The sequence below is a fragment of the Dermacentor variabilis genome, chromosome 9, assembly GCF_050947875.1.
Source record: "Dermacentor variabilis isolate Ectoservices chromosome 9, ASM5094787v1, whole genome shotgun sequence".
Taxonomy (NCBI): Eukaryota; Metazoa; Arthropoda; class Arachnida; order Ixodida; family Ixodidae; genus Dermacentor; species Dermacentor variabilis.
The window spans coordinates 100,796,214-100,808,420 of NC_134576.1; the positions used below are offsets into that span (position 1 = coordinate 100,796,214).

General features: G+C 44.7%; 1 protein-coding gene across 1 annotated transcript in view; it reads right to left on the bottom strand.

The window, feature by feature from the left end:
- The window catches only part of LOC142558470 (uncharacterized), a 30,992-nt gene extending 24,526 nt beyond the window's left edge, over positions 1–6,466 (bottom strand). The window contains exons 1-3 of the mRNA XM_075670602.1: positions 6,399–6,466; positions 4,361–4,461; positions 773–892 (exon numbers count right to left, since the gene is read on the bottom strand). Coding sequence (XP_075526717.1) covers positions 773–892; positions 4,361–4,461; positions 6,399–6,466 — 289 coding nt within the window. The remainder of the gene's footprint in view (positions 1–772; positions 893–4,360; positions 4,462–6,398) is intronic.
- Between the last annotated feature and the right edge of the window lie 5,741 nt (positions 6,467–12,207).

The window sequence follows — 12,207 nt, forward strand, 5'->3', positions numbered from 1 at the left end:
AAATTGTAGAGCAACATGAGAAACTCCCGATACAGCTTTCTGTGGGTCAACACGCGCTACGTAAAAGTGTTTTCCAAGAGTGAAAGAAGCCCGCGAATAGACGCAATATTGCCGCGCGACTTCGCGACTTCGCGAGGCACTTCGCGTGCTTTCGCCGATGACTTTCACGTTCGGAAAAGCACTTTTACGTCGCGCGTGTCGAGCAAGAGAAAGCTGTATCGGGAGTTTCTCATGTTGCTCTACAATTTTTTTCTAATTTACACTTCCCATCTAAGATTTGAGAAGTTGGTTAATTAATTAAGGCTAATTATGTATATAGATGGAATGCAGCAAAAAAGTCCCCCTATCTCCAAGATATGGCAAACGGCATTAACTTGGTTATGTCCAGCTACGTAGCATTTGTATATCTTTAAATCTTGGTGCACGATCGTCGGGAAACCATGTGTACTGCAACTAACGGTCTCTGCTCCAAACCGCTGTCAGCTGCACTTCGCTTCTCGAGAGGCAGGATGGGTGTCCAGTGGGTTGCTGAGCAACAATGCGCAATGTAGTGAATGCGGTTCAAACCATAGATCCGGGACCTCAAGTAGGTATGACGTGATGCTCCCGCATTTCTCTTCCACTCACCGCTAAATCGCCACAGAATTCCTTCTTCTTTTTTTTTTTTTTTGTTAGCACTGTATCGAGGCCAACCTATATATCCGAACATATACAGTGTCTGCACTTCGATCTGCTCCGCTTTCAGTTCTTCTCTTTCGTGGTGGCTTCTCACCTCCATGGGGAACTTGACCGGCAACGACCGCGGTAGGCGCTGACGTAGATTTGTTGCCTCCGCCGCCGCCGCCTGCAGGGATCGGCTTGCTCACCAGCTTCCCAGCTGGAGTCGAAGCGCCTGGGGACAAAGTTAAAGAAATAAACAAGCAAAGTTGGCACCCACCAAAAACATAGGCGAGACCACGAGGAGAACCGAAGCAGGCTAGTTATAAAGGTATCGCTATTATAGAAAAAAATATACCAGAAACTTTACCAATCCGTGCGACGTCGCAAGAAGTAGTCGTTACAGGTCAACTGCTACTAAATTTCATTTCGGCTAAATTTGTTATCAGCGGGTAATCTGTACGACTGATGATACCCCGGCCAAGCTGGAGCTCTGGTAATTGTAGAACTTATTTATCAGTAGTTGAATAGCACCAATGTTGTGCCTGCACCTTACAGTTAGCGGATGCGATGTAAATACCAACACGCCTCGCCTCAGAGATTTGGCAGCGTGCTGAAGGTAGCGATCGACGTTTCCATATCTCCGAGGTAATGCCGACACGTCGCACTGTTTCTCAATGGGCCTCTTCGATTACCAGTGCCTGAGAGCGTACAGTTTTCTTCAATTACTAGAGAGAACCCCGGCGCTGGGATCGTTCAGCCACCATGGGAAGAATGGGTAGCACGTGGCTTTGTCTGAGCTCGATGCTTGGGGCTTCATAAGTTCTTATGGCTTTGTTTATTAGGCTTTACCTCGGCCTAAATTGTCTTAAATTTCACAGCAGTTTATACTTTTTTTTTATGCAGAGGGTAACAGGACTCTGCAAGCACGCTAATTTCATTGGTTCCGCTCGGTCATGCGTCCGTAGAGTAATGGTTTCAATATCGGGCCTCTGTGCTAGCGGTTCTGCTTTCGAATCCTGCGGTCGGACAATTTTCATTATGTTCACCTAATTATCTATAACCCAGTACTCTCTCAAAAATGACCGTTTGCAAATTCGCGAAGCCATTTAAATCCAGAAGGACGAAGTTTAGACAAACTCATGTACTGCCTATCATTCCCCTGCTGGTAGAAGTGCCCTGCTCACAGCTCCCGTAGACACCGGCGCCACAGCTTCCTCTAGCAATTCTATGAAACTCTATGCCTGACAGTCCTGGACTGCTTGCGACTGCTGTGCCGCGTTCGATTTTCTTCGGACAGCTTCGGAAGCTCCGCCCACCAGTCCGAGAGCTGCTGCAATCGTGTCCATTATCCGCGGACCGGAAGTCGCTCACTGTCCGCCGAACTCTCAGAGCTGTGATCAGATTTTCGCTCGTACCAGCGCGAGCAACTAGCAGACGACGGCTGTCTGAAACAGATGCGCGCGGCGTTCGCCGCCATGTTGCGAAAGAGCCGCGTGCTTCTGGGCACTTTGCACGTTCCAGACGGCAAGTATCACGCACTCAGATATCGTGCCTAGCACTTCGGTGCCTTGGGTGCCATCACACGAGCTTTTCACGATTCGTGTAATTATTACAGCTTCAGCCTTCGCGTTCTGTAAGAGGCGAATACAGCGATCAGACGCACAAGCTTGCTTTTCTTGATGCATATCGCTAAATCTGTCACGATCATCGCTATATGTGTAAACAGGTGGATTTCGCATTTCAGGTCAGTGAATCTTGTTTGCGAGGTAGCATGTCGTATCGCATGTGGCTATCTCCCCGTGGTAACTGGGGTGGTATACAGTCGGAGCTTAGCCGATTATCCCTTCTGTTGCCAAGTTCGAGCGTTTGCTTTTTAATGTCCAGGAATAGCAGACGGTGTGCACGTGTTCTGTCCTAGACGCCCGTCGGGCGTTTCGTCCCACGAGCTTTGAGGATATCGGCGGGTGCTCTCCGTGTAAACAGCGACGTGTCACAATCGCTATTTTGCTTGTATTCGTGCGGGAACTCCGCCTAAATTTCGCCAAGTAATGACGGAGCTTAATCACTGCGCTTAAATGGAACGACGAGCGAGGACGCGACGTAAACAGCGCTTTGCGAACATGTTCCAGGCGCTCAGGCTGCGATACCGCGGTGAAAACTTCGTGGCTGTGTCACCGAAGTGGCGTCCGAGGCGACACCATCTCGGATTTCACTCTGATGAATTCGCCGGGTAGCGAGTTTAACTACGAGCAGACTACGGCAGCCGGGACAGTGACTTCCGGTCACGGTGCTTGCGAGCGGAACCTCGGATGGATTCCCGACAGCAGAATCACGCGATTGTAGCGTGCCCTTCTGTCAGTTTTAGTCAGACCGGAAGCCGCAGACGAATCGCGGACAGTTCGGGACAGGATAATCGAAGAGGCCCAATGTTCTGACTGATGCGTCACTTCCGGCGATTTATCGCGGAATCATCTATTTTTTTTTTGTTTTCAGTATCAGAAAGGTCTATTGTTCCGATTTCCTTGTTTGTTTGACGCCTGCAGTCGTATTTCCAACTTAACGTTTTGCACGGAGGCTGTTTTATATTCACACTTATTATTATTATTATTATTATTATTATTATTATTATTATTATTAGTAGTAGTAGTAGTAGTAGTAGTAGTAGTATTAGTATTATTATTACCATCATCTGAACTAGGTTTCAGTTTCAATTTCAGTTTATCATCCTTCTGGTGCTCTACTTCCTTTTCTTTTTTTCGGCAAATGGCCTTGAAAGCGAGCTTGTGACTTGCCTCCGCGCGACATCATGGGCCCTCAGTCGCGCCACACGAGATTAGTCACGCTGCGCGCAGTTACGAGCGGCTAATATCACATATCAACGTGCAGCAAGCTTGCGCCGATGCCTTTAAGGGCAGGTGCCTGAACGCTTGTATACTAGCAATTCTAACTTATTCTAGGGAGCGTGATACGTGTTTCACAGCTTGGAACGGAACGCACGTGCACTTCTGCAAAGTTTAAGTCTCGCACCGCTCTCCCTATGTCTGCAGAGCTCGCTTTAAATTCACACACAGGATGCCTCAGACGCCCAGTCACTCGCTGTGCAATTACAACTTAATGTGGTAAATAATGGTGGCGTTCACAATTGACCAAGGACGTGTTCGATGACCACCAGTATCTCTGCACAAGATCTACGCCTGGAAAGTTCCTGCTGAGCGGGTCTTTTCGTTTCCGTACGAAATTTTTTTTTCGAAATCCTCTTTCCCTCTTCATCTCTCTTTATCTCTCAAGCAGACGCACGCACACAAACATGCGTGCGCCACAAGCACATACACCTGCACGAACACACAAGCCCAGTAACACGCCCTCGCCCATACGCAGACACCAACACATACTCTATGCAAGTGAAAACGATGGCGAAATCGTGAAGCTGTAGCGTATGTCCTAATCGGGTTAGTTAATCTGACAACCTAGGCATTCCGAGACAGGTGCTCTACCAAGCGGGCCATTCGACAGGCTGGAAGATAGCGAGGCGAGGGAGAGTCAATCGACGACAGAGCGATAGCTAAGCCTGGTTGCGACACTCTTGGTTATCGAAGCGCCTCAACTTCGCTTTTGTTCATTTGCTTTAGCAAGCGTCTGTAGCAGTTCTGAAATTACGCGAGCCGTTGCTTCTGGCCAAAATACGAACAAACAAACAAACCTTGCGTCGTTAACATCACAACGCCGACGATGACTATGACGACGACGATGCCCAACCCGGCAACTGGCAGGGCCCAGCTCATTCCCGCAGCCCCTTTCGACCTGCGAAACACAAGCCGGGCGTGCGCTGTAAGAAATCAATGCGTAGGACGACCTCCAAAGATCCAAGCTGCAGTCGCGGACAACTCGACAATCGACCATGCAAGCTATAATCGCGCACGAAGTGCCTCCAGTCGCGTGGCGATATTGAGCGTATTCCCGGGCTTAATTCTTTCCCGCTCGGAAAAAAGCTTTTACGTAGCACGTATTGAGCTAGAGAAAGCTGTATCGGGAGTTTTTAATGTTGCTCGACAATTTTCTCATTGACTCCTTCCACCTAACCATAACATTTCAGAAGCTGATTAATTAATTCAGGCTAATTATCCAATTAGGTGGACTGCAAAAAAATAATCTGAGTATCTCCAATACACGGCAAACAACATTATCATGGTTCGGTTAGGCTACTTGGTATTCGCATATTTTTAAAGCTTGACTCAAGTTATGTGAAACACCTTGTATTGCTGAATGGGACTCTCTACCTTCAAACGATGTCTCGCTTACGGTATCATCACCATTTCACGCAGTACTGGTGACCTTCTTAGAGTGTATCAACGGGTCATGACTTACATATGCTTGCATATTAGCTGCGTTTTCATGTGCTAACTACTGTATAACAGCTTCGATGAAAAGACGCAATCCGGGGCGAGGTAGTAAAATCAGGCATAAATGAAAGGTTGCGGAAACGGGTTACGTCAACAGCAACAACGCGAAGGTAACGTTTTACTTACGAATCGGCTGCAGAGAGTGAGAACTAGATATTGTACTGCACAAATGTAACGAACAATTAATATACAAACTTAATAAGCAAGACTATTCTTACTATGTGAGACGGTCGACTCCTCGCTTTCATCTATTGGAAATGCAAACAAAGCAGAACATGCTGACGTTGTAAACGTGAGCGGTCCGGACACCATACGTAACTAGATACGGTGCAAGGTCTAGCAGACATCACTCGTCTACTTGTGGCATGAATTATGATGCACTGCTGATGAATTCTTAAAATAACGGCGCAGCAGACAACACTGAAAAAAGTACGTTAGTGCTTCGTCTATTTTCTAGTTGGTACACATAAATAGAGCGCAATAATTCAATTTCAGTTTAGTGCGCAGTCATTTGCGTCGGCTGTCTTTCTTTTCTTTTTTTTTTGATAAACAAAACAGACTAAGTTTCGCAAAGCGTACGAACACGTTTGTCATTAACTGCAGCTACCAACAAGAAAAGAAAAGAACAACTTCTTTCGCAATCGCAGTTGAACCCACCTTGCATGAACATACCGTCAAACATAGTAACGTGTCAACCAAAGCGGTCATGTATATAAACGCTATAGGGGTGTGTGCGAGTATTCAAATTTTCAAATACAAAGCGAACAGCCTTTGCGATCGATTCACTTTCGATTCGAGAATTCACTATTCGAAATTATCGAATAAATGCTTTTTTTTTTCTACGACTATCTAAGGGATAACAACACCTATTGGAGTCTCAAAGCATAGATAAGGGCGGAAGTGAGATCTGTTCTGAATAAAACTGCCACAGGGGAACTGTTGTTGCTGCGCAGGATAACCAGAAACCGTAATGACGAAACGTTCTTAGGCTAGAATTGTTCATAAAAGAAAATTCTACCCAGCCTTGATGCTGGACACATGGTAAGCAAAGGGGGCCGGCGCAATGGAGAAAGGTCACTTAGGAACGAAAAATTTTATGAATCCGGCTCGAGTTTTTTAGTTAATTAAGGTAACAGATAACTTCTGCTCCATAAAGTAGAGTTATTCATCATGAGTTATTCATTATGAGCACACGCTATGAGACGCATCTACACACCTCTCGCTCAAACGTAGGAACCATTAACCTGTTAGAATATCCTGTGGATTCATACGATTAGAAGCCTCACATGGGCAACAGTGTTTACGAGATAAAGCATTATAGGACGTGCGGTTACTGACACGTCTGGATCCTTGGCACAAAGGATCATTTCAGTCATGAAGTTCCTTTCCTCTTTCCGTCCCCTCATTCCCTTACACTCATTGTAGGGTAACAAACCGTATGCTCCTCTAGTTGATTGCTGTGCATTTCCTAGACGTGCTTGCTTTGTCTCTTTTTCTGCCTTTTCTTTTAAGAGCTGACGGGAACAGTGTAGCTTACATTTTTCATACGTATTCGAATGGCTGTACATGGATGACATTGTCAAGTCAAGAACGTAATACTACCACCACCATCATCATCATCATCATCATCCTACTTTATGTTCGGGCTTCATCCATTTTTCTTTTACACTGAAAAGGAAAACACCATTACACCGAAATCTTTCCCGGGAATTTAGTTGCAACCAACATGGCCGGTGAATGCGAATTTGTATCGTAGATGTAAACCTTGATCTGCTTGCAGCTTGCAAGGAGCTGCTCCTTGCAAGTTTCTTGCAGATACAAGGAGCGTGGGCATCAATGGACTCCGTCCATTGCCTGCTGAATCACAACCCCTGCTCGTCGGCAGCAGCAGGCTGTGTTGTTCCTTTTCCCTAGCACCCATTTGATCAGTCTAACGTAACACTGTTTATCTGCCCTGCACTTTGCATGGTTTACCGACTCCGCTTTGCTCATAATGTCAACCGACCGCACAGCTTCGTGTGCGTAGTTTTAGCAAAGGGAAAACTTCCATTGCAGTCTCTCCACTGCCGTGGCATATATATATATATATATATATATATATATATATATATATATATATATATATATATATATATATATATATATATATATATATATATATATATATATATATATATTTGTTCTCACGAACTTCCTGAAATGTTTTGCTTTCCATCTGCTATACACTTTGACGCAGCACTTCCATAGCGGTCTGGTGACGCTGCCATCGTTACTGAGCATTATGGAATTAGCCAGACGATTAAGGTTAACTAGAACGAACTCGTACCCTCGTAACATTGTGGTGGTTTACAGTGCATCTACCCCTTTAGGATTTATATTAAGCAGACATATCTTAATGACGAACACTACATGTAGACTTTATTGCCTAAATGGTCTATTAGTGTGGTCGTAGTCGCATTGCGCGCGCAGGCCTTAGCTGAACCGAGCCGCTCATTGTACTTCCCAGTCACAATTCGCGTTAGGCTAGCGGTATATTTACCTCTAAGGCGGTTTGTATAAAACAACGAGCTTCTCGTTTCAAAGTGCCCGAGTATCAAGCCCTTTTCGCACCTTGCTGCTCCATTCTCAGGATGACGTCGCTTCTCACCTTTTGCATCATTTGTGATGACTTTTGAAGTATGATGACATCCGTCTGATTGTCACAAGTGCGTGTCATAAATGAGTGATGATGATGATACCTGGTCTTGATACCTGGCACACGATACCTGATGATGATACCGGGCCAGAAAACCTAGCTGACGTACTAATAACGCCTACTACTACTAATAATAGTAGTAGTAACGCCTACTAATAATAGCTGACGTGCTGCTCTCTAATAAAAAAATCCATGAAACTATGAACTTACCACCTTCATCATCCTCGTTTTCTTTCCCTGGAAAAAAGTGTTTATGTTTTCCCAATTCATCGTAAGTTGTCCCAAAGAACATTACAGATTTCAGAAATCTGTCCACCAAGCATATTAACAAACATATAATACTCACATTCACTTCACTGCAAAATCTTATAAGACCACATAGCTCATTTATACAAAGACAAGCTTTCATGGGATCACATGAGGTAATGACGTCCACCCACCATGTTAACATACCTATAATATTCGTCTAACCATTACACTGAATATTCTTTTAAGGTCATATCCATCATTCCCCTTCGTTTGGCGTGTTGGTAAACTGACTTGGAATGCATATTTAGCGCCAGCGAACAAGGACAGAAGGGAGATGACACCACAATGCGCTAACTTCATATACGGTCATATTAACTTATGTATAAAACGGATGTTTTATGTGATAACATGGGATTATAAGTTATAATATAAGGTGTTGTGCTTATTCAATGTGACACAAAGAAGAGTTGCTTTAAGTGCATCCCACATGGCGTTTTCTTGAAATGTGGAGATCAGGACTCCGTTCATACCTTCATGCAATCAAAACACCATCGAAAGTTGCAGCCCTGTGTTAATGTTTAACTTCGTTCATGTTCCTTTGTTAATATCAGCCTCACCAAATTTTAAGCAAGGCCGCTCGCTCATGATGTCGCTGCAAATAACTGACTTTTCGCTAAAGTAAAAGGTGCTGAAGATGTATGTACAAAATTGGTCACGTACGAAGCGTCACTGTCTACTTTCACAATCTTAAATCAAAATATACAAAACTGCAACATGTCCAAGGGATTAAAGAGTCTGTGAAAAGTTACAAAAACATTTTTAGAAAGAGAAGATTATACTGGCATGCAGTGCAGTGGGCGGAGGCAGTGCTTCGTATTGCGTCGATATTTTCGCCAGCGAGTCCTCTTCAACCTTCAGATCTGTTTTTTTTTTTGAGTTACGAGGTGAAGCCTCGAGGTGTTTTGACAACAAATTTTGTGCTTGCCTGTACAGAGCAAGCATGAAATTCAGTCGTCGTCGCAATGCATTAGAATGCGAGTCGCCGGTAATTCGCCAACTGCGTATCGCTTCTATGGTGCATATTCACACCCGAAATCATAAAGCTTGCGGACCGTACAAGAGAATATTTCTGCAGCGTCAGCAGGCAGACGGCAGTCTGCATTTTCAGCCCGTACTAGTAAGTACGAACAACGCGCTGTTCAGAGTTGCCTGCACACTCGGCGGGAGAAATTCGACTTTCTTTCACGGAACGCAGGCCCCGTAACCTTTCTACGCCGACTGTACGATTCTTAGCACTGCAGCAAGAGGTACAACGGATGGTAGCTTACCCATCGCTGCGGCCTTGGAGTTCAACTTCTTCTTCTGTGCCGCTTGGAACGGACGTAGCACGCTGCGTTTAGCGCGCGTCGGTCACGCCACCAGCGGCAAACAGCGTAACTGATTTGATTTTACGGCCCTCTCGTAACGGTGCATGGATAATCGAGGGGACGGACCAAGAATCTGAAGGCATTAGGAAAAAGCAATAAAGGGTGTCCAAGAAGAGAAGGAAACTGTCGGGGAAAGTATCTGGAAGGGTGCGAAAAATAGCCAGACAGAAAGGGGTGGAAAAGAAGGGATACGCAGGGACGTTAATAATGTTTCGTCCAGTTTGCTACTTTACAAAAAAGTGGAAAATGACATAACGAAATAAGCACTTAGCGAGAGAAGCTGTCTGAATGAATTTATCAACGGTAGAGCATACGTTCCAATGAGAGTGGAGGCTTATAGAGGTTGAATGTGATTGAGGGAAAAGTTTGTCTATGCAGACGAAACTGTACTAAAAAATATGTACTATACATTGCTATATTTGCTGCTACTGCTCACGTGACCTGCTATGGCTAATTCCCACTACAATAGATAGGCCATGAAACGGGTGCTTAATCTCACGAGTTTAATGAGATCGAGTCAGAAGAATAGAGATTATTTAATGGAAGATAGGTATGAGGTGAATTGAAGTAACCATTTGCATGTCTACAGAAAGCAATAACGTAAAAAATATAAGCAACAGAAGGGTAATGTACGATGAGCAGAAGATATGCAAGGACTAAAGCGTGGAAAAAGAAAATTGTGCTATACACACGCAGGACGCGAAAAATAATAATAACTGCCACATTATAGGATGCAGCCGAATGTCCGCTATGATGCTTTCGGCCATAAGTCAAAAACTCACAAAAAGTGCCTGTGAGAGTCTTGCAAAATAATGCAACCTTAACAGAATGGTAGACGAAAATATTCATCTAAAAAATTTGAGATGTATGTTTTTAAACATGAATGAACATGAATGTCATCACCAAAAAATCGCGGAGGTTCCGGCCCCCGTCCCCAAGGCCTGTGTGCCGGGGACGGGGAGTAGGGGCCTCCTTATCCGGCGGTACAATAAAGTTGCTATCATCATCATCATCATCAAAGCGAGATAAAATTAATTAAAGAATATAAAGGTAAATAATTTGAACAAGCAAGTTTAACGATCTAATGCGCGTGAATAATGAACCTTTTCCATTGTTGATCAGCCATTACAACAAAGCGACCGAAGCACCTTTAATCTCTTTCCTCTTATGTTCCAGATTCGTAAACTTTTGCAGCTATCTCAAGAAATGGAACAGTTAATGCATGCAACGCCGTTTTATATATGAGATTTCGTTTTTTTTTTACTTTTTAGATACACATAACAATAAATATGTCGAGTTGCGTTTTAGTGAAACAGCCACGGTTATCTGTGACGGTGCTCCATCAGCGTCAAAATATTATCCCGAACATCATTTCAGAGACCTTTACTTGAAACCATGTTTAAGTGGGCGGGATATCACTCCACATTATGAAACACGGTTCCAGGTAAAGGGCGCTGAAAACAAGATATCTTCCCGATAAAATAAAAGTAAGTTCGTACCAGCCTTTTAGACTTTACACACTCGGGGAACTTTTGACTAGAGCGCCTCTGTATATTGTGGCACATTTTAGGGTCGGATGCCTCGAAATTATGGTGTGGTGAAAGCAGGGGCGCTATAGCGTAGAGCTATTCCAATTTCTTTTTTGGACCAACCCCACTTCACCTGTCTGTTACGCGACGTCAAGAAAACCGCGATAGCTCCCCATCTTATATGACGTGTGCACAGTGATTATGCATAATTTGACCGAACAAAACAAAAATAGTTATTTCTGATTCGACGCCTTTTTGCCATTGGCCCTCGGCTATTGGTCAAAAGTTTTCGGGCTGCACCCACTTCACCTGCCTCTCACGCGACGTCCCAAAACCGCAATAACTTACTGCGTCAAAGTGACGCGTACGCGTTAAAGATGCATTAATATGCCGGACAAAACTGAATTTTCTTCTGAATAGCCGCAGGCCGCCCCCTTCCGAAAGCAATAAAAGATGGCTGCTGCCGATCGCTCCGGCACTGGCTCCGGCACCGGCTACTCGCCCCTGCCGCAGAGTATGGGTTTGTTTTCATGTAAGAAAACTTTTTGCGTGGCCGTACAACGTTTTCGACAACTTTTGGCACTTTTACGACCTCGTTCTGCGAACTGTTCTTTTCTGAGGATCCATTTTAGCGTCATTCTTAAGCTTCCGTTGCATGCGGCCGCGATTGTCGACGAGCCACCGCAAGCTAAGGAAGAGAAAGCGGACCAATCGCAGAAGCCGGCACCACTCTCTTCATCCGGTTATCGGTATGCAGTGCAGTGGCTTGGCCCCATCGAATCCCTCTCCACTTGGGCATGCTCCTCGCCACTTGTGAGCCAATTAAATAAGACAAGCCGCTCAGTGCAGGCAATGTTCTTAGTTTTTCAAGCAAACAAAAGTGACCTCCTATGAACGAGGGGAGCATTCCATTGGTTTGTTCAGCCAACCCTGCGGGTGACCGCCCGAGCCTGCGTCGGCGGTTACGCAAATTTGACTTCGGGAGATCGGAATAAAAACATATTGAAATAGTTTTACGCTATACGGCCCCAGATCGCATACCTCCTTTGCCAATGTTGTGGCTTGTATCCGGCTGAAGAACATTTAAACATTCTTTTAAACACAAAATATAGACATTTTGCGTCAGCCAGCCATCAATCGTCGCCTTCCGCGGAGGAGACATCGCACGAGCTATAAAAACGGATGACGCTGATGAACTATCCTTTTCCTTAATTTTTATTGCCCCACCGCAAATTCAGATTTGTTAG